Below are 22,481 nucleotides of genomic sequence, written 5' to 3' on the forward strand. Positions count from 1 at the left end.
ACAAATCATAAATAAAATAAACTGACAAGGAAAGACATAAATTGCTGAAAATATGGTTTGAGCATCTCTAAGGTTTTATTTAACTTAAACTATTTATTTTATATAAAATAGGAGATTTCAAACCAATCACATTAATTTTCCTTAAAACATATAACAGTCAAAACCACCATTTTTTATACTTAATTCGTTCAGAAAAAAATATATGCAATTTAACCGGTCCATATTTCAAAATCAACTGACATAATATAATCCATTTACCTGACTTACTGGGAAACCTAAATCCACGCCCTGCGGCATTCAAAGATCAAAACTCTTAAATTACATTTTCCCCAAATTAATCAACTCAACCCACAAAATATTTCTCATTTAACATTTCTTGGGTCTCATGTACTCCAAATCAACAATAAAACCCTAAAATATCGTACTTATCCTAATTTTGGAGTAGTGCTTTGATAGGCTAGATAAAAAATCTGCTCTGTTAGACTTGTAGAGAAATGCTTCTAGATCCTCGTGGTAACGTTCGATCGTTGATTCGGGTGACAAACGGTGAGAAATCGAAGAGAGACAGGGTAAGGGTTCGTGGGTTAGAGAGAGAGAGAGAAAAAAAAAAAATTAAGTTTCTTAATCATGAAGTAACTTGAAAATCTATTTATAACCCTTTGACCCGACACAATTTGTCGGCGAAATGGGACCTTCATCAATGAACCATAGAAGGACGTTTGTCGACGAACCGTATGTCTGAAATTCCTCTCGGTATCTCTTCGTTGACGGCGCCTGAATTTCGTCGACGAACTACAGAAGGACATTCGTCGACGAAAACAGGGGATTCGTCGACGAGCCTTGCTATTTGCCTTTTTTTAAATTTTCCTTTCTTCTTTTTCTTATTTCCTCTTTATTTTCTGGGTTCGGGTTTCTACATATATATATTATATTATTTAATTAATAATTCTGATTAATTAATTAATTATTTAATATTTTATTTATTTTTATTTTTATTTTTAGGATCACTACATCTTACTATCTTCATTTCTTGCAAATATACATAATGCTTTTCATTAAAGGAAATTAATTTTAAACATTATCTAGTTAATTTTCGCTATTCATGTATACTAATTATGTTTATATACACTTATATGCATATTATTTTCTAGGACATTATCCCATAGCCCGATTTGAATTGTATGACTCTAATTCTATATAAACGGGAGATTCTAAAGTTTCACAAAAAAAAAAACTTTCATTGCTCGTCAAATTCTCTTAAACTTGAAGGAAAGATGATATGATAAAAATGATGTGTAGAAATTGGTGTATGACGCCAATGGCTTACAAGATTATTTATAAGTACAAAATGACTTTTCATTCTCCATGCATATAGTAAATTAGATACATATACATTAAATAGATATACACCTAGATTTAAGATACACTTACATAATTAATCTTATAAATTTATGAAATAAACGAATGAATGACTTAGTTAAATGTAAATACATAACCCATTTCAAGGTACATGCTATTTTTTAAGATAATTAATAAAATAATAATAATACAGTAACAAGATAATTAATAAAATAATAATATTAAAATACACTGGCTTGGATTTATAAATGGACAAAAATTGTTCTCTCTTTATGATGTGGAATAATTTAGGGGTAGATATTTTCAAATATTATGGTTGAAATGCGCTGCATATATCATCATCATAATCATCATAATAATCATGAAGTGAAGTGAAGTGAATTGACCAAAATGGGTCAATACACAGGTAGAGGTTGGAGGGCTATGGGATGGGACTGATGGGGGTAGGGCATTTTGTATGGGCCCATTGCTTTTCGTGAAAGGATTCCTCTCTCTCTCTCTCTCTAAATGATATTTGTGCGTCTGATTGCAGGCAGCGGGTATAGTTTTGCGGATGATGGGTGGAAACCGAATCCGCTCATGTCACTTCTGCTCTATATTTTTAGTCACAAGAAAATATTAAAAGGAAGCAAGAAAGAAAGAAAATGATGGAGTTCAAACTTTGCGTTTACCCTTCATGACCTTCACACGTAATTACATTAAAAAATAAAAATAAAACCAAAAGATATTAAACTCTTTTAAGATGTGACAAATAATCTCTTTTAAAATTGTAAATATCTTTTATAAAATTTCAAGAACCTTCTCAAAATTTATTAAAAAAAATATATATTTTAATTTTTTATAAAAGAAAAATTTAAAGAAAAGTTTGTATCTTTATGCAAAAATTCGAAAGAAGTTTGTGGCATTTTTAAGATATTAGGAAAAATCTTTATTTTTTTTACCAAATTTCAGAAAAGATAACTATCTTTTACTAAAAAAAAAAAAAAATGAGAGATACAAAGAAAGTGTTTGGAGACTATCAATTTTGATATTTAACATTAATAAAATAGCAAACTAAGAAAAAATATATTTTAGATTTAAATAAAATGTTACATAAAATTATATTAAATTTATTCAAATCTATCAAAATCTAAATCTAAATCTAAATCTAAATCTAAATCTAAATTATATGTTCAAAATTCATGCTTCCAAACATAATCTAAGGGCAAATCTGGATAAAGGATTTTTGATTGAGAAAATAAAAAGAAAAGGAAAATAAGAACAAAATTTACTACATTTTCTCTCTATATCAAATACCATTAAAAATAAAAAATTATTCCAATATAATTAAAAATTAATAAAAATCAAATATTAAGAATCTGTAAAATTAAAATTTTGTTCATTAATTTAATATTTATTTTTATTCTTTTATTTATTTTTTTAATAACCAAACATGAAAAGGTGAAATCCTTCATAATTTTGGGCTCTTTTCATATTGTGTGAAAGGAGAATTGTTGGAGTGTCAAGCTTGCTTGAAGGAAATACAAGCCGTCCATTTATTGAGAGAACCAATTGTTGATGTTATTTCTTTTACTATGAGGGGCAATGATGTAATTTATATGAAATGAATTGTAAATAGATAAGGAAAACACATAAGGGGGCAGGAGAAATTTTTTCACTTTCTGTTTTGCAACTTCAGTAGCGCAGTGGGGTCTTCTCCTTTTTTCTAGCCACGAGTCTTCAGCAGAGGGTTTTCAGCGGCCGCGAGAGAGAGCATTTGCAGCGAGTTCCTTCAGCCGCACGAGAGAGTGAAGCCGCACGAGAGAAGGAGACGGCAGCGGAGTTTTCGGCATTGGGGGGGATCTCCAACCTCTAGCGGAGGTTCGCGCAAGGGTAAGGCAAGGTAAAAGCTCAAATTTAGTTTCTTGGGGAGGGTTTCTTCTAGGGAAATCAGGGAGGAATATAGGAAGAAACCTAGGATTCTTCGCTGGTGCGAAGGGGGGATTTCTTGGATTATTCTTGGGCTGATTTCCAGAGGAGATCGGTAAGACAAGAAAGAGTAAATCTGTGTGTACTTGTATTTATTTCCACCGATTTAATATAGTGTCTCTGGAGGTAAGTTTCTGCCATGGATGTAAGCTAATTTTTGGGCCGAACCACGTAAATGTGTTCTTGTGGATTATGATTGTGGCATGTTTATGTTTTGCTGAATATTATTTGGTGAACATATATTTTTCTTGATCAGGCTTAGCACACACACACACACACACGTCAAAATAAACAGGTTTAAGTTTAGGTGTGATTGTGGTTGATGCTTGGACAAAATCAGATTGTTATTGTGATTTGTTTGGAATTAATTAAAATCTGAAAATAGAATTAGCAATCAGCTGAATTACACACAATAAGTGCTATCAGAGCCTGGCTATGTGATGGGGACCGCTAGGTTTGAAATAGAAAAATTCACCGGTAAAAATGACTTTGGTTTATGGAGGATTAAGATACGTGCCATCTTCGTACAGCAGGGGCTTGAGGAGGCTCTTCTTGGAGAAAAGAAAGGGGCTTTCACTTCACAAGAGGGAAAACCAAGTTTTCCCTCCACCGATTAAGTGAAGCCCGATATCCTTCAAAAGGCACATAGTGCCATTATCTTGTCCCTAGGAGACAAAGTGCTTAGGGAAGTTGCCAATGAGGATATGGCAGCTGGAGTTTGGTCAAAACTAAAGAGTTTGTACATGACAAAATCCCAAGGAAATAGACTCCATAAGAAGACTAGACTCTACACCTTTAAAATGACTCCTGGAACATCAATTGATGAACATTTAGATGAATTTATTAAAATTATTTTGGATCTTGCTAATATTGATATTAGTATAGATGAAGAAGACCGGACAATTCTTTTATTGAGTTCTTTTGATTCCACATATGACAATATTAAAGAAACTATGATGTATGGGAGAAAGAGGCTGACTTTAGAAGATGTGCAAGCCATTTTGCACTCTAGGGAATTGCACACTAAGTTTGAGTCTAAATCAGGGTCAGGGGAAGGGTTATATGTGAGAGATAGGTCTGAAAAGAGGAACAATAAAGGAAAATACAAGAGGTCTAGATCAAAGTCTAATAGCAAAGCACTAAAGTGTTTTGCATGTCACAAGGAAGGAGATTTTAAGAGGGACTGCCCTGAGCGGAAAAATGGTGCAAATGCCACCACCTCTGAATCAAAGGGTAAGGTAGCTGTAGTTTTAGATGGGTATGATAGTGCAGAAGTGTTGAATGTCTTTGATAGAGATTCGGGAAAAGAATGGATATTAGATTCAGGATGTTCCTTCCACATGTGTCCATTGAAAAACTGGTTTGAGTCCTTTACATGCTTCGAAGGAGGTCATGTTATCCTAGGAAACAATAAGTCATGTAAAATACAGGGTATTGGGACTGTGAGACTTCTAATGCATGATGGGATTGAAAGAGTGCTAAAAGATGTGAGGTACATACCTGAGCTGAAGAGAAACTTGATTTCTCTTGGTAGCTTAGATAAAACAAAGTACACGTTTAAGTCTGAAGGAGGTAGCCTAAGAGTTTGTAGAGGTTCACTAGTAGCGATGAAAGGGGTGCTAAAGAATGAGTTCTACACCTTGATAGGAAAGACAGTGATTGGTGAGGCTTCACCTATCAATCACAGGGTAGAAAATCAGGTTTCCTTGTGGCATAAGAGACTACGACATGTTAGCCAGCAGGGCATAAAGGAGCTGGAGAAATAGGGGCTCCTTGGAGATAGGAAACTTGAGGAATTGTCATTCTGTGAGGAGTGTATCTTGGGTAAGTATACTAGGGTTAGTTTTAAGAAGTCCACTCACACCACGAAACAAACTCTTGATTACATACATTCAGATTTGTGGGGGCATGCTACGGTTAGTTCTCATGGTGGTTTTAGGTATTTTCTGTCAATTATAGATGACTTTTCTAGGAAAGTATGAGTTTATATTCTAAAACATAAAAGTGATACTTTTGAAAAGTTTAAAAAATGCAAAACCTTAGTTAAAAATCAAGTTGACTGAAAAGTTAAAACACTGAGAACAGACAATGGATTAGAATACTTGTCAAATGAATTTTCTGAATTTTGTAAAGCTGAGGGCATAACTAGACATAGGACTATTAATGATACTCCCCAACAGAATGGATTAGCTGAAAGGATGAATAGAATTATTTTGGAAAGGGTAAGATGCATGTTAGCCACTTTAGGTCTGCCTAAGACTGTTTGGGCAGAGGCGGTGACCACTGCTGTATACCTTATTAATAAGTGTCCTTCCACAGTTTTAAATTATAAAACCCCTCAAGAAATCTAGTCAGGTAAGCCTATTGACTATCAAGGTTTAAAAGTTTTGGGTGCGTAGCCTATGCCCACATTAGAATTGATAAATTAGAGCCTAGGGCTATTAAATGCATTTTTGTGGGATACCCAGAGGGGGTTAAAGGCTATAAGCTTTAGGTTGTGGAACCTAAAAAATTAAAATGTATTATTAGCAGAGATGTAGTTTTTAATGAAACTAAAATGGGGGGGAAAACTAGAAAATTCAGATGAAAGTGTTAGGCACTCTGATACTAGTGACCCGCAGCTTGAGTGGAGCAACTCTCCACTTCTCATAGCCATTTAGAAACAGATGCTGCAAATTTTGAGGAGCAAAACTCAAAAACGGAAACCTCTGAATTAAGTAAAACTTACCTTCTAGCACAGGATACGGAGAGGAGGGTCATAAGACCTCCTCAAAGGTATAAGGAAGCTGATATGACAACTTTTGCTCTTTCTGTTGCTAAAACAGAAATTGAGGTGGAGCCTAAGACTTTTAGAGAGGCCATCGATAGTAAAGAGGTTGAAAAATGGATTCTTGCAATGTAAGAAGAAATTGAGTCTCTAAACAAGAATGAGACACGGGTGATGGTACCTAGACCGGAAAAACAGAAACTCATAGGATCCAAGTGGATCTTTAAGAGAAAAGAGGGAATCCCTAAAGTTGAACCACCTAGGTATAAAGCTAGGTTAGTGGCCAAGGGATTTACACAAAGGGAAGGGGTAGACTATAATGAAATATTTTCCCTTGTTTTGAGGCATAGTTCAATTAGAATTCTATTATCTTTTATTGTTGTACATAACTTGCATTTGGAACAACTTGATGTTAAAACTGCTTTCTTGCATGGTACTTTTGAAGAAACAGTTTATATGCCACCTCCCAAGGGCTTTGATACGGAAATGAATAAAAATCATGTATGTTTATTAAAGAAATCTTTATATGGGTTGAAACAATCACCTAGACAATGGTATAAATGATTTGATTCTTACATGATTCAAAATGATTTTTGTAGAAGCAATTATGATGACTGTGTTTATTTTAAATCATGTGATAAATGTCATATATATTTGCTATTATATGTTGATAACATGTTGGTTGTTTGTGGAGACATGCATATGTTACATCAAGTTAAGTGCATGCTTAAATCTGAATTTGAAATGAAAGACTTAGGACTTGTTAAAAGAATACTTGGTATGGAAGTAACTAGAGCAAGGAATAAAAAGCTTCTCCACTTGTCTCAAAAGTCTTATATTTCAAAGATATTAAAAGATTTGGAATGAGTCATGTTAAATCTACTTCTATTCCTGTTGCACAACATGTTAAATTATCTAGAAAATAGTGTCCTGAAACTGAAAGTGAGTCACTGTTTATGAATAGAATACCTTATGCTAGTATGGTTGGTAGTGTAATGTATGCTATGGTATGTTCTATACCTGATCTATCTTATGCTGTAAGTCAAGTGAGTAGATTTATAAGCAAACCTGGAAAACCACATTGTCATGCTTTGAAACAAATTTTTCAATACTTGTCTGGAACAAAACAGTAAGGATTAATATTTGGTAAAAAGGATATGCACTGTGAAATATGATTAAAAGGATATGTAGATTCTGACTATACTAGAAATCTAGATACCAGGAAGTCTTTGTCTGGTATGGTCTTTTCTTTTTTAGGTAGTGTTATTAGTTGGAAATTGTTGACCTTATAGGTCACGCCCGATTTTGATAATGACAAATACTCCTGTATCTAATAAACATCTAGTTCATGTGCAGGTTCATATTAGCATATCATCAATGGCACGCAAAAGCTCAAAGCTTGAAGACATTCATGCTCTTAATTGTAATATTTTTGTAGTGAGTTTTGTCTGTAATAGTAATTAGGGTATTCGGTTTGTAATAAGCACACACATCACATGCATGATTTATTTTGTAAGCTCAAACCAGATACAAATAAAAAATGATCTTAGAAAGACCTTAGGGTATTCCCTTGGTCGACCGACACCGAACTTTTTCGGTGTTCTCAAATTGGACCCCAAGTGCCCCTAGGACACTCACACTTTTACATATATTTGTTAGGCACCGAAATAGGGTTTGATTGTATCAAGACGGGACCGAAATGCACACACGATGCACTTTCGGTCGACCAGCCAAGCCAGTTCATTTTGGCCTGGTCGATCGAGACATCCTGGGTCAAAGTTTGACCACCCGGTCGACCAGCAAAGGTAGTTCAAAAGGCCCTGGTCGACCGAAGCTTCTTTGGGTCAAAGATTGACCACTTGGTCGACCGAAACTTATAGTTCAAAAGGCCCTAGTCGATCGAAACCCTCCTGGGTCAACAGTTGACCATCTGGTCGACTGAGAACTTTTGTACTACAACTACTTGGTCGACCGGAGGGTTCTCGGGAGAATTCCCAGCAGTCTGGTCGACCGAACCATGTAGTTCAAAATGCCCTGGTCGACTGAAACTTGAAAAATTGGAAAATCGCCCTCTCCGGTCGACCGAGCATTTCAGTTCAAAAGTCCCCTGGTCGACCGAGCCATTTGAGTCCTGGTCGACCGAACCATTTCTGGTCGACCGGACCTCTTGGGTTGCTCCTATTTTTTTACCGCGGTTAAATGTTTTAAACAGGGTTAAATTGATTTAAATGTCATTAATCTTTTCTAACAATCCCTAATAGGTCCCCAACGGTCAAAATTTTCAGTATGTCTATATATACTCTTTCATTTGGTGGATTAAGCACCAATTAGCAAAAAGAATTAAGAAAATCTCTCTCAAGCAAAAATATTTTCTTTTGATTCCCATTTGCTCACACCTTTCCTACAAACACTCTAACTTACATTCAATACTCGTAAAATCATTTGTAAGTATTCTTGAGTGCTTAGATAGGAAGGTTCACTCTCTCTTGATTGTGAGATTGATATAATTTTATTGAGAGCTGAACCAAAAGGATTCTTAGGGTAATTAGCCAATAAGTTCATCTTAAGAAGACTTTACTAGGTCTTCCGACATTACATATTTGTTGCAATATCTTAAGAAGCCCATTTTTGCTTTTGGTTGCGAAATATTTTCAAAATCATTTACAAATATCTATTGCTCTTTATTTTGAAAACTATTTGAGGAGATATTTGTGTTTGAGGTGAAACATCTTTGTTGCAATATTTATTCACTCAAATATTCTTGCTGAAAACAAAGATCCTATATATTTTGCAATCCAAGCATATACATACTTCCATGATTGAGATATTCTATTGATTGATATTCTTGAGGCTTATCTGATAATCTGTGTGAACACTTTTGATTGAAATACCTTGAGATACACAGATTGCTTGTTAGACACTCTCACGTACTTACTACACTGATAGAAAACATAGTTGAGAGTTGAAATAATTAGACCACACAGAGCTTACATTTTAAATCATTTGTGGTGTTTGTGTTTGTGCGCATTTGTGGTACAAATCTGCTTTACGTGAAAGCACCAATATATTGTACCGTTTGATTGTATATCTGAGAGATTCCAGGCGTGGCCTGAGGGGGCGGTAATCCAGCCCGGTAAGGATTGGTGAAGGTTGAGGTCAGCCCTGTGGTAATTTGACCTGGTTTGTATAGGTGTCGCTCCACCCGTTTAAGTGAGTAAGTTATTATGATAATCCTTGTGCTGGTTAGCCAAGGTAGGGACGTAGGCAGTTGGCCGAACCTCGATAACATATCTGCGTGTCATCCTTTCTTTACTGCTTTCTGGTGCTTGTGTGATTGTTTAAATTACTTTATTTAATTTCTGGTATTGTTACATTATTTGCACTAGATTGACCATAGGCTTGTGAACATACTGCTGTTAGGAGGAATACCTAGAAAATAAATTTTAAAAATACCAATTCACCCCCTACTTGGGATCACGGTAAAGCTAACAGAAATCTCACATGCAGTCGGTGGTAGCCTTGTGTACCATGAAGGCTAAATATATTACCATGACTGAAGCCTTTAAGGAAGCTATATGGATAAAAGGACTATGCCTAGAGTTAGGAATGTATAGTGGAACCATTACAATTTATTGTGACAATCAAAACACTAATCATTTGGTTAGGAATCATGTTTATCATGATAGGTCTAAACATATAGATGTTAGACTGCATTTTGTGAGAGATATTATTTATAGTGGAGAAATATAAGTAAGAAAAATTCCAACGGAGGATAATCCTTCAGATATGATGACTAAAGTAGTACCTAAATTCAAGTTTGAACATTGTTCGAACTTGGTTAATTTTGGAAGTTTCTAGTATTTTTTTTGCAGGAACCGCCATAGGACATGCTAAGGAGGTGCAAGGATCACAAGCTTGCCAAGGTGGAGAATTGTTGGTGTCAAACTTGCCTGAAGGAAATCCAAGTCGTCCATTTATTGAGAGATCCAATGGCTGATGTTATTTCTTTTACTATGAGGGGCAGTGATGTAATTTACATGAAATGAATTGTAAATAGATAAGGAAAACACAGTAAGGGGCAAGGGAGAAATTTTTTCACTTTCTGTTTTGCAGCTTCAGCAGCGCAGGGGGGTCTTCTCCTTTTTTCTAGCCACGAGTCTTCAGTAGAGGGCTTTCAGCGGCCACGAGAGAGAGCATCTGCAACGAGTTCCTTTAGCCACGCGGGAGAGTGAAGCCGCACGAGAGAAGGAGACGGCAGCGGAGGTTTGGCATTAGGGGGATCTCCAACCTCCAACGAAGGTTCGCGCAAGGGTAAGGCAAGGTAAAAGCTTAGATTTAGTTTCTTGGGGAGGGTTTCTTTTAGGGAAATCAGGGAGGAATATAGGGAGACCTAGGGTTCTTTGCAAGTGCAAAAGGGGGATTTCTTGGATTATTCTTGGGCTGATTTCCAGAGGAGATCGGTAAGACAAGAAAGGATAAATCTGTGTGTACTTGTATTTATTTCTACTGATTTAATATAGAGTCTCTGGAGGTGAGTTTCCGCCGTAGATGTAAGCCAATTTTTGGGCCGAACCACGTAAATGTGTTCTTGTGGATTGTGATTGTGGCATGTTTATGTTTTGCTGAATATTATTTGGTGAACATATATTTTTCTTAATCAGGCTTAGCACACACACACACACGTCAAAATAAACAGGTTTAAGTTTAGGTGTGATTGTGATTGATGTTTGAACAAAATCAGATTGTTATTGTGATTTGTTTGAAATTAATTAAAATCTAAAAATAGAATTAGGAATCAGCTGAATTACATACAACAAGAATCTATGGCAATTCAAGTGTCAAGTAAAAACTAAAATAAAAAAGAACCCAAAATTATTATAAGCTCAATTAGTTAGTAAAAATTCCAAAATTTACCAATCACTCTTTCAACAAAGCACATATACATTAATCCAATCCATTAAATTAAAGCTATCTTTGCTATCTCAATCCATGGATTTTTCAATACTTCAATTGCTACCACCCAACATACTTCCCTATGCATAATTACACAAATAGACTTGTAACCCCCCCCCCCCCCCCACCCAACCAACACCTCAGATACATAAAATAAAAAATTTAAAAAAAAAAATCAAAAAAAGCTAGAGCCTCTAGGCTTGCTCTGTTTTTGATTTCCCCCGTGAAATTTTCATGAATGTGTTTTCAGAGGCTGATCAACTCACCTCCTCTACTGCTAGATTCACTTCCCCATGCCCTGCCGCTGCATTCCCCGTCGGCTGGATCCCGGTGTCGCCATCCCCTGCACCCGAGGCCGATAGATTCTCCGGCAAAGACTGCCGGCAAGTGGGACAAGATGAGTGCGAAAGCAGCCACGTGTCTATGCACCTCACATGAAACCCATGCCGACACTTGGGCAGTACCCTTATCTTCTCTCCGCCCACGAACTCTCCCAGACAAATCGCGCAATCCGTCGCCGGAACGTTAACCCCCGACGAACCGTAAACCACCACCGGAATCTGCCGCAGAGCGCTCTTCTTCAGCCCCGTCGCCGCGAACCGCGCGGCCGTCTCACCTGGCGTTTCGAAAGTGAACCTGCGGCTGCAGCGGAGAGCACAGCGCACGATAGAGTTCAAGCCCAGGGCGCATATAAGCGCGCATAGCAAAGCGGCGAGGATGATGACCATGTTGGTGTCGAAATTGGCCTCGTTGGTGTAGGAGCTGCGCGTTCTGCCTCCAGTGGTGGGCGGCGACGCTGCACCCACTTCGGCTTCGAGGAGTACCAGTCGAGGCGGACGGTGGTGAAGCGTCACCATTTTCACTTTGATTTTCTTTTGCAGCAGCTAGCTTCTAATTCAAGATGAGAATGAGGTAGCAAGGGGGAAAAAGGACTTCAATTCCTTTGTTGTTGTTGTTGTTATGCAACAAGCTAGGGATTAACTTGGTTCGTGCAGGGCGTTTTGACACCAAATCGGACCACAAAGGAGGTGATGAGTAGAGAATTCGTTTATTGCAAGGGGTACAGGAAGCGGGAGAGCATGCATATATGTATTTGAGCATGTCAGTGCTTTCTTTTGGGTTTTTGCTTCATCTGATTTCACTTTTCAACGAAAGAGGGAACTGGCAAGACTCTGATCTTGAGCTACGATACTCTCTGTTCCAGGGTTTTGAGGGTTTCAAGATAACAGTACCCCCAGTAAGAAAAAGGCATCTTCCGAGTTGGTCAATAGGTTGGATAAGGGCAAGGGAAAGAGAAGGAGGTAGAGGATATATATGACAAAAGGGTACTGTACTGCTACACAATCCCAATTCCGGAACACATCAAACTACCCCAGTTGACACTAATCCTTTCCGATTTCGGACGAAAAGAAATAAGAATTAACAACAGCAAAAACGAGGATTGAAGGGGATGACAAGTTCTTCGATCAAGCACTCTTCGGCCTCACCAGAATTTTGATCATCTTAAAATCGTGGAGGTCAAGGGATGAAGCTTTCCTTCACGACATCCGCAGATTAGATGCATGAATTTTCAATTGTGAGCGGGGGGGTGGGGAGAGTTAAATAGGAGGGGGGTGTGCAGGACATGGATGATGGGTTGGGTGATGACTGATGAGCAGGCAGGCCTTTGAATGGGGGATGTGGCAAATTAAAGGACGCAGGGATACAGAGAGGGAGGTGGAAGAAGATACCCAAATGAAGTCAGTGAGAAAGCGAAGGAGTAGGAATTGGGGTTGATGTCTTTTCAGTTCATCTTTTATTAGAGAGAGAGAGAGAGAGAGAGAGAGAGAGAGAGCATGCCACATTGACACAGTGATTAAAGTTCAGCTTTCATGTAGAGGAAAAGAAAAGGATGTCTTGAGAATTTTGATTATGGCACCTGATCCCACCACCTTCTCAAACAAACCCACAACTAAATGCTTATTCTCATCAGCACCAAATCCTCCCTCCCACTCCTGCGCACTCTTTTAGATTTTGTACCACTTAGGAGGGCATCTGGAAATGATAGTTAAAAGAGTGCTACTACCCACTCTGCCTCACTATCCTTGTCTTAAAAATCAGTCTCAAATTTGGAACCATTATCTAATTAATAAGGATAAAAATCTCTGCGACATTAAGCTTTTGATTATGATATAGGCAGGTTTAATTAATAGTTCATTTCACTAACTATATGCTTTTGAATTAGCCAAACAAAGTTATCCTCTAATTTTAGTCGTTTCCACTAAGTTTGTTAAGACATATGTTCAACGAATTAATAAGTTCGCCAACTTCTAATTACTTTAATGAAATTCATCCGTGCATCATAGCCAAATTTCCACCATAGAATTTTTTTACGTGCATCATAGCCAAATTTCCACCATAGAATATTTATACAAAAAAAAAAAAGTGTTATGTTACTTTACTTTTTTATCAAGCTGGCAAACTTCTAATGATTTTTATTATTTCCTTAAAACTAGCTTTAAAATTCACATGCAATTCATGTGCAAGTAATTGATTGACTGTTATAAAAATTCAATAGAAAATTATTAGTTTATGTTGTCTAATCATGTCACATTTGAAATGACAATTAATTTTTTAAAATTTTAGATAATAATCAATTGATGATTATTTAAAATTTAAAGATTTATTTATCGTTCAAAATGTGATAAGGTTAGATAGCATAAACTACTATATCACATGATTCATATATGAATTTAAAGTTTACAAACTTTAATTTATTAAAATAATTAGAACTCTTTTAATTAGTGAAGAGAAATGTTATTTAGCACTTATAACTATTTAGTAGAGTAACATTTAAACTTAATAATTCATTGGACCATAGAGCCAATATTTAGTTGAGTATAAGTTTGATCCAAAATGGAATAAGATTCAAGGCATTGAATTGACAACTTTTTTTAGAATTGCTTTCTATCATATTTCATGGGAAGATTTAAAGACAACACTTAAACCCTTTAGTCGTCGGTGTTACATGAAAAAGATTCTATGCGTATCATTGTCAATTACTAAAAATATAATAATATTCATTACACTGAAATTTTTAGCTATTTTATTGAATCTCGTATCATAACATTGTTTATCACAATTTTATTTATTTATTTTGGTGGAAATCAAAATACTTGAGAGAAGAAAATAGTAGTACAAAGTAGTCAGGAAAAAGAAAAGGGTACTACATATACCAATCAACAAAGAAGAAATCATCTCACATACTCGAACAGAAATGAAAATAAAAAAAGGCATATAATTGAACAAGCACTAGATAGATAAATTAAGTTATGAACTTTTTCTTTCGATGAAAGAACATATAAGTAAAATTCTTATGATGGGTAAATTATGAGTTACTTAATATCCAGCCATTGAATTTGTGAAAGAGAAATTCAGAAAAAGAGAGTGTATGCCTAATATATAACTGAGGGTTAATTTTAATGAAAAAAATATAATAATCAGACCACCATTATAATCACGATAATACTCACTGTCTCTTTTTTTTTTGGTTATAAAAAATGCTATCATTTTTAACGTTGCAATAAAATAAAGTTGGTGAAGGATAAGAGGAAGCTTAAGAGGAATTAATTAATTATATGTTCTCATTGCAAATAGGAAAAGCGATAATCATTCTTTGAATTTAAAACAATAAATCTGAGTTTTCATAAACAGTGTGTCTGTGAAAGAGTGACCGATGGTTGGAGATAAGACTGTGAGTTGTCGTGGCATGGAGACCGTGTGGCTGTGGCAATTGCCCCCCGCCCCACTGCCCACCGGAAACAAACCCATCTGGAGACGCAGGTCGCGTCCATCTCACTCTGGGCCGTCCGTTTCGCTGGCCCGCCGCCACACCTGTTCATGTAAATATTACCTGTAGAACCCACCTAATCCGCCGGGTCAGACCCGAATGTTATTGAATTTATGCTCCCGCTTCCACTAGCCCTACCGCCAACGCCTCCCGCCCGCTAGAGGCGGATGCAAATATTTTTTCAAAAGAAAGCAAATAAATATATAAAAAAATAATACATAAATATTTTTTAAAAAATTTTCAAAACATATTTTAAACACACACATATTTTCAATTCACAGAAGTATCAAATAACATTGGTTTACTTTTTTTTAAAAAAAACACTTTCTGGAATGTCCTATTATTAATTTCCTTATTTACTTAAAATTCTAAAGTTTTTTTTTTTTACTTTTATTTTTAAGAGAGTATTTTCAATTAATGATAATAATTTTTAATTTTTAAAATTATTGGCCCCCACTCAAATTAATGTGAGCCTGCCTCTACCAACAGCTAGCTACCCTCTTTATATTTTATATAGATCAATTAATGATGCATCGTCAGCATTAGATTTGGATTTAGGACATTAAACAACAAAACAGGTTAACCAAACCACAGCGGTTGGGATACAAGCCCACACCATGATGTATCAGTGGACCAAGCAAGCCCACCCAATTTTCATGACTTAAAGGGAAATATATAATCCAATTCCACAATTTTACTGAAAAGACATAATATTTAAAGAGTGATTTGTAAAAATAAAAATAAAAAATATCAGAAATTTATATAAATCACATTCGCGATCAATGGGACAGAGATATTATGGAGACCCAGGTTGTGGGCTCATCAAATCTCACGCCACTAAATATAATAATCTCTCTCTCCCAATTCTCTCTTAAGCTAAATCACTAATTAACGAGGGCAAGAAAATCGGGGAGTGGGCTCCTCCATACGTGTATTAGCTAGCCTTAATTATGTTAATCGCTGCACTCAAATATTATTAATGCAAGTTGTCCTCCTCTAGATTTGGAGAGCTGGAAGGTTCCCTTGGTCTTTCCACAATCATGTCAATTCTTTTTCTCTTAAATAAAAAGAAAAAAAAAAAGATTTAAGATATACCATACTTGGAGAAGACTTTCAATTTAGAATTGTACGTACCTAGTTTAAGCCAAATTTTCTTTTTATTATACTTGGAGGGACTTTCAATTTAGAATTGTATTCAATTTAAATAAGATTTACTATAAAATTATATTAAAATTTGTCTTAATCCACTAAATTCTAGATTCAAGATCTAAAATTCAAGCTCCAAAAAATACTACCTTTATCCTATGTCTGGCGAGTTTAGATTTGGATTTATATCGGAGTTCGATAAAATATAATATAAAATTATATTAAAAATTATTTAAATCTATCAAAAATAAAATTCAAAGTTCGAAATCCATATTTTCAAACATAACGTTATCGATTTTTAAAAATACAAGGTTGTGCACACTGTTTTGATAATAGTACAAAAAGAATATTTAAGTTCATGAAAGAGCGTGTTGCTGCAAAAAAATCAAACGACTTATGTGAATCATCCTTCGATCGATTAAATTGGTAAGACACAGTGAAGATTAGCATGACCCCTACGTAAGGAGTGGGCACTGCTCACCAGTAATGGCTCATCTAATGAGCACTGCTCATGAAACCCTGAAGACTTGTCCACTTGATGAGTATAACTCATGAGGTACAAATATTGAAGAATGAAGAAACCTGAACTGGGTGCAGGCAACTGCTCATAATCGTACCTACACAAATCTTGTTTCATTTTATTTTATTTTGTTTTATTCTTTCTCCATTCTGTTACGGGGATTTGTTAGGAATAACTGTATTTTTATTCCTGTAGTTAGCTTCTAACCATTTTGATTCCATTTTATACTATATATATTTGTTGATCTAATACAGAAAAAGAATGCGGGAGAACTCTTCTGCAATTTTTCTTTCCTCTATTCTGCATTCCCTTCTTTTCCTTCCTACGTTTGATCCATTGCAGACCAGCGCTTCTCACTCACAACAGCAGAGTCAAATTCTTACATGGTATCAGAGCCACGATGGATGAATCCTTCAATTCACCAGCCAAACCACTCCTCCAAATCCACCACCAAACACCAATTCACCAGCAGCTATTCCTCACGATCCAACACAACCCACCAGTCCTTATTTTATTGGCAGCGGCGATGGTTTAGGTGCCATGCTCGTCACACATACCTGGACTGCAGCAACTACTATTCTTGGGCTAGATCCATGAAAAGGGCTTTGTGAATCAAGAACAAACTCGGATTCATTGATGGTCTCATCTGTGAACCTTTTAACCCCAATGATCTTCTAATGGAACATTGGCCGAGGTGCAATGATATCGTGATAACATGGATGCAGAACACAATGATGGTTGATATCAAATCCAGCACCACATATGCAGAAACTGCGCATCAACTTTGGTTGGAGCTGGAGCAACGTTTTGCTTAACAAAATGCTCCCAGAATTTTTGAGGTGAAGCAAGGCATCACAAACCTCAAGCAAGATCAAGACTCAGTAAGCATTTATTTTTCTAAACTTAAAACCTTGCTTGATGAATTACTCAACTATGAATCAATTCCTTACTGTACCTGTGGAGGGTTAAGAGTTGTAGTTCAGAACCAGCAAAGGGATTGTGTAATGAAGTTCTTGATGGGGCTTAATGATACGTACGAAGCTATTAAAGCATGGATACTGCTGATCAAACCCTTTCCCAGCTTGAATGAGGTTTACTCCATTATCCAGCAAGAGGAAAAGCGAAGGGAAATCTCTACAAACAACCTTGGCAATGACTCTATGGCTTTGGCGAGCAAAGGGAATTTTGGCAAACAATCTGCTGGGCAACAAAAGAAGGATAGGTATTATTGTACCTTCTGCAAAATACCAGGACACTCCTTGGAGAGATGCTTCAAAGCAAATCCGAACAAACCCACATGTACTCATTGCCAAATGCTCGGCCACACAGCAGATAAATGCTACAGATTACATGGATACCCAGTAGGATACAAAGGACAAGAGAAGAACAGACTTGTCACAAATTTGTCAAATGTGAATGCAGCTGTTGGTCCTGAGCAGGGGGTTCTGAAAGACAAATCTCAAATGTCATTGACACCAGAGCAGTATACTCAACTTCTGGCTCTCCTCAAACCTATCTCTGGAAACCAAGCTTTCATTCCCTCGGCAAATCATGCCATGGTCACACCTTCATCCTCAGATACAAATAACCACAAAATTTCTAGTATATCTCTGTGTTTTTCTATTTTTACTTCCAAATCCAGCAATGTCTCAGAAATCCCTTGGATTATTGACACTAGAGCAACAGACCATATGATCTGCTCCAAGTCCTTATTTCATTCCATCCAGAGCACCATTTCCTCCTCTGTAGCTCTACCAAATGGTCAGATAGTTCCTGTTACTCACATAGGAACAGCCAAGGTCGCCAAGAATCTTATATTGCACGATGCTCTTTGTGTTCCCAATTTTTCCTTTAATCTGATTTCAGCAAAGAAAATGACTCAAGAACTAAATTGTTGCCTTGTTTTCTTTTTTGATTACTGTTATATTCAGGACCTTTTGACTTGGACAATGACTAGCATGGGTAAAGTGAAGTAAGGACTCTATCATATGCTGCAAAAAGAAGTCTCTCCTTCAGCATTATCCGATGCTCTATCCAAACATAACCTCAAAACTGGCTTTTCAGCTTCTGTTAGCAACAACAGTGATTCCTTTGACCTCTGGCACTATAGATTAGGCCATTCCTCTTACTCTCAATTTGACACAGATACCAAAATCAACATACCAAAACCTTCTGATGATCACCCATGTCTCATTTGTTCTTTAGCTAAACAACACAAGCTACCATTTCCAACTAGTCAACATTAATCTAAGAAATGTTTTTAGCTGATACATTGTGACATATGGGGTCCATGTAATGAGATTAATCATGATGGCTGCACGTATTTTTTGACTATTGTGGATGATTTCAGTAGGTGTACTTGGGCTTATATGTTGAAGTTGAAATCAGAAGCAAACACCAATTTACAAAATTTTTGTGTGATGATAGAAACCCAATTTGAAACAAAAGTAAAAACCATTCGAAGTGATAATGGAGGTGAGTTTGACATGAAAGAATTTTATCTAAAACATGGAATTTTGCACCAAAAGACATGTGTGGAGAAACCTCAACAAAATGCCACTTTTGAAAGAAAACATCAACATATTTTAAATGTTGCAAGAGCACTAAAATTTCAAAGTGGCATTTCATTGAAATATTGGAACCACTGCATTCTTACGGCTGTATACCTCATTAACAGAACTCCATCTCCATTATTAAATCATAAAAGCCCTTTTGAGGTTTTGTTCAAATGGAAACCCAGGTATGACCATCTAAAGGTTTTTGGGTGCTTGGCCTTTGCTACCACTTTAGTTAATGGAAGACAAAAATTTGATCCAAGGGCCAGAAAGTCTACATTTATTGGTTATCCTTTTGGTGTCAAAGGATATAGACTTCTGGATTTAGATACTAAGAAGATCTTCATTTCTCGAAATGTTGTGTTTCATGAAATTGTGTTTCCATTCAAAACGAATAAAATCAGTCATCCTGATACTAGTTTCAGCAACACCAATTCACCACCAAGTCCAAATGAGTTAAGTTTTACTCAAAACCCTGTCATTTCCATTCCTGCTCTGCCTATTCACAATCACTCCATAGACACTGTCAGCCCCAATATCAATTCAGAAGTAGAACAAATGCCTGTTGCATTATCTAATTCACAAAGCAATGAACAGATCAGTTCCCAAAACAACTCTAGATCAGAAACAGAAGCTGGTGACAACACCCATACACACTTACCCAGAAAATCAACCAGAATAAGGAGAGCTCCCACTAATTTGCAGGATTTCATATGTCAGCAGTCATCCTTCCTTTCCCTATCTTAGGACTTGGACAAGCAGAAGGACCAGATCTTATCAGGTAAGCCTTCTCCTCTAAGTGCCACCATATCTTATGATAAATTGTCTACACCTCACAAGACTTTCGTGACCTCCATAACTTCACACACTGAACCTACAACTTACCTAGAGGCAAGTACATCATCCAACTGGGTCAAAGCCATGAATGTAACGACTCGGAAAATACTGATATTTAAATATTAAAGAGAGAGGAAAATGGAAACAGGAACCAAAGGAGGCAGTAGGTTTCGTCGACGAACGCGACATTGCATTTTGGAGATAATAATAATAATTTCAAGGAATTGCCTGGACTCGTCGATGAATACAGGGGTTCGTCTATGAGTACATAAGGATGACGGCAAGATTTTGTCGATGAGAAAATACCGAGAGACCGATTTAGGCTACTCTAAATTTCATCGACGAATACAGGTATTCGTTGACGAATTTACTAAGGATTCGTCGACGAAGTGACGTGTCTCGTCGACAAATATGGCCCTATAAATAGTGGAAAACCGGGATTTTTATCATTTTCAGTGTCTCTCTCTCTCTCTTACGACTCTCTCTCCTTCTCTCTTCGTTTTTGGGCCTATTTTTTATCGGATCGAAGATTTGAGGCTACCACGATGCTCCTGGCGAAGTTCTTTGTAAGTCTGCGGAGCTGATCGTTGGAAAAGTTGGGTTGGATTTTGTCCCAATCTCAGGATAAGACATTTTATTTAGTATTTTCCTTTCCCTCAGTTATAAGAAATGTTGTAGGTAAGAAAATACTGATATTTTGTTCTGCGGGATTTATTTTCAGGATGTTGAGTTAGGAACCCCGCGGGTAGAGAGCCAGAGTTTTATAGAGGCTTTTCAGAGTTAAGGTAAGGGAAATATGCTATGTTAGGAGTTTTAATATAGTTAACAGAGAATTCAGACATATATTCATATTAGTTTATTATGTAGTTTTTACAGAATATGAGTTTACATGCTTGTGTGGCCTGAGTAGATTTTTCATGTGATGAAGAATTTTTATAGCTTTTATAATGTATCATACTATATTGAATACACAAATATAGATAGTATATACAGTTTATATAGTTTTTCCAGTATATGAGATTATACATAATATACAGATATAGATTTATATACACAGAGTATACAGAGAAATGTACACGCATATACAACTTTTATATAAATGGTTTCATGAAACAGATATATATATATATATATATATATATATATATATATACATATGCATGCATACAGTTTTACTCAGATCAGTATTTATATTACAGTTTTATACAGAACAGTATATACAGAGTTATAGTATGTCATGTTTCCTATTACCATAACATACAGAGTATACAGACAGAGTATATAGACAGCGTATATAGACAGAGATACAGAGGTAGCATCAAGATGCTATAGATACAGTATACATAATTTATAGTATTTACAGTACAGAAAGATAGAGTTATGGTAATTTTGGAAACATGATGAAAACAGTAAAAAAGTATATATGTATATAGTATCAGATCCCTGTGGAAAGATTACAGACAGATATAGTACAAATATAGAATACAGAGCATGGTATCGTTACTATATATAAATAAAATGCAACCACATATCTCAGATAGTGTGTGGATACCGTCAGCCGTGCTCGGAGAGTATGCAGCTCCCTAGTTCACTGGGTGGAGGGGGTTTGACGAGGTAGTAGCCAGTCCCAAGCCTAGGAGTGGATGCAGTTTGGCTGGACTGAGGTAGTGTAGAGTATATTGACTTATCTGGAGGGCCGACCAGATGAAGTCCCGCCTACGGGCCGCACAACCGTGTCATGAGGGGTCAAATCATGACGTACAGAGTCCTAGGGATAAAGCATAGATATGTATATGTATACAGTTTTATAGTATATGATGAATATAGTATGATATTATCAGTATGAAAAATAGAAAAATACAAACGATACAGTATGTTTTAAATTGAGAAAGAAAGATATGCTTTATAGATTATTTGTTGTATTACAGTTCAGTTATTATTTAAAAGTATTCTTAACTTAGTTGCCAAACACAAGTAATAGCATATTTCCACTTACTGAGCATCGACTCTCCCCATTACTTTAACATTTTTTAGGTGAGCCAGTTAGGCAAGCAGATCAAGCTCACGGATAGAGAGTATTTTGATTACCTTGGTTATAGGGTGAGTTTTTGACAGAGTTGTATATATTTTGAGTAGATGATGCTGGAGGGGTATTTTTGTATGGCTATGGTCTGTATATATTGGATTCTGGTATTGTATAGTATATATATGTGAGTGGTTGTATGATTTGTGTTTCTGCTGCTTAAGTATGGATATAGATATGCAGATATATATATAAACGGTTAGAATTTTGAGGATGTTACAATGAAGGCTGAAATTGCTGCCCTTGAACTCAATGACACTTGGATTATTATGGATTTACCTTCTGACAAAGAACCAATAGGCTGTAAATGGGTTTACAAAATCAAATTTCTTGCTGATGGTAGCATAGAAAGATACAAGGCCAGGCTTGTTGCTAAAGGGTACACACAGCAGGAGGGGTTGGACTATCATGAAACCTTCTCTCCAGTGGCAAAAATGGTTACTGTGAGAACCTTATTAGCCATT

General features: G+C 36.2%; 2 protein-coding genes across 2 annotated transcripts; one reads left to right on the forward strand and one right to left on the reverse strand.

Annotated features, from left to right (window-relative positions):
* Window positions 1–11,023: 11,023 nt before the first annotated feature.
* Window positions 11,024–12,985, reverse strand: LOC131165510 (RING-H2 finger protein ATL74-like). The gene has a single exon (XM_058123387.1). It carries the CDS (start codon window positions 11,902–11,904, stop codon window positions 11,305–11,307), a length of 600 nt encoding a protein of 199 aa, XP_057979370.1. The 5' UTR covers window positions 11,905–12,985; the 3' UTR covers window positions 11,024–11,304.
* Window positions 12,986–17,546: 4,561 nt separating this feature from the next.
* Window positions 17,547–19,844, forward strand: LOC131165892 (uncharacterized). Its single transcript, XM_058124044.1, has 2 exons — window positions 17,547–18,514; window positions 19,283–19,844. Exons 1-2 carry the CDS (start codon window positions 17,547–17,549, stop codon window positions 19,842–19,844), a joined length of 1,530 nt encoding a protein of 509 aa, XP_057980027.1.
* The last annotated feature ends 2,637 nt before the right edge of the window (window positions 19,845–22,481 follow it).

The sequence above is a fragment of the Malania oleifera genome, chromosome 10 (genome assembly GCF_029873635.1).
Source record: "Malania oleifera isolate guangnan ecotype guangnan chromosome 10, ASM2987363v1, whole genome shotgun sequence".
Taxonomy (NCBI): domain Eukaryota; kingdom Viridiplantae; phylum Streptophyta; class Magnoliopsida; order Santalales; family Ximeniaceae; genus Malania; species Malania oleifera.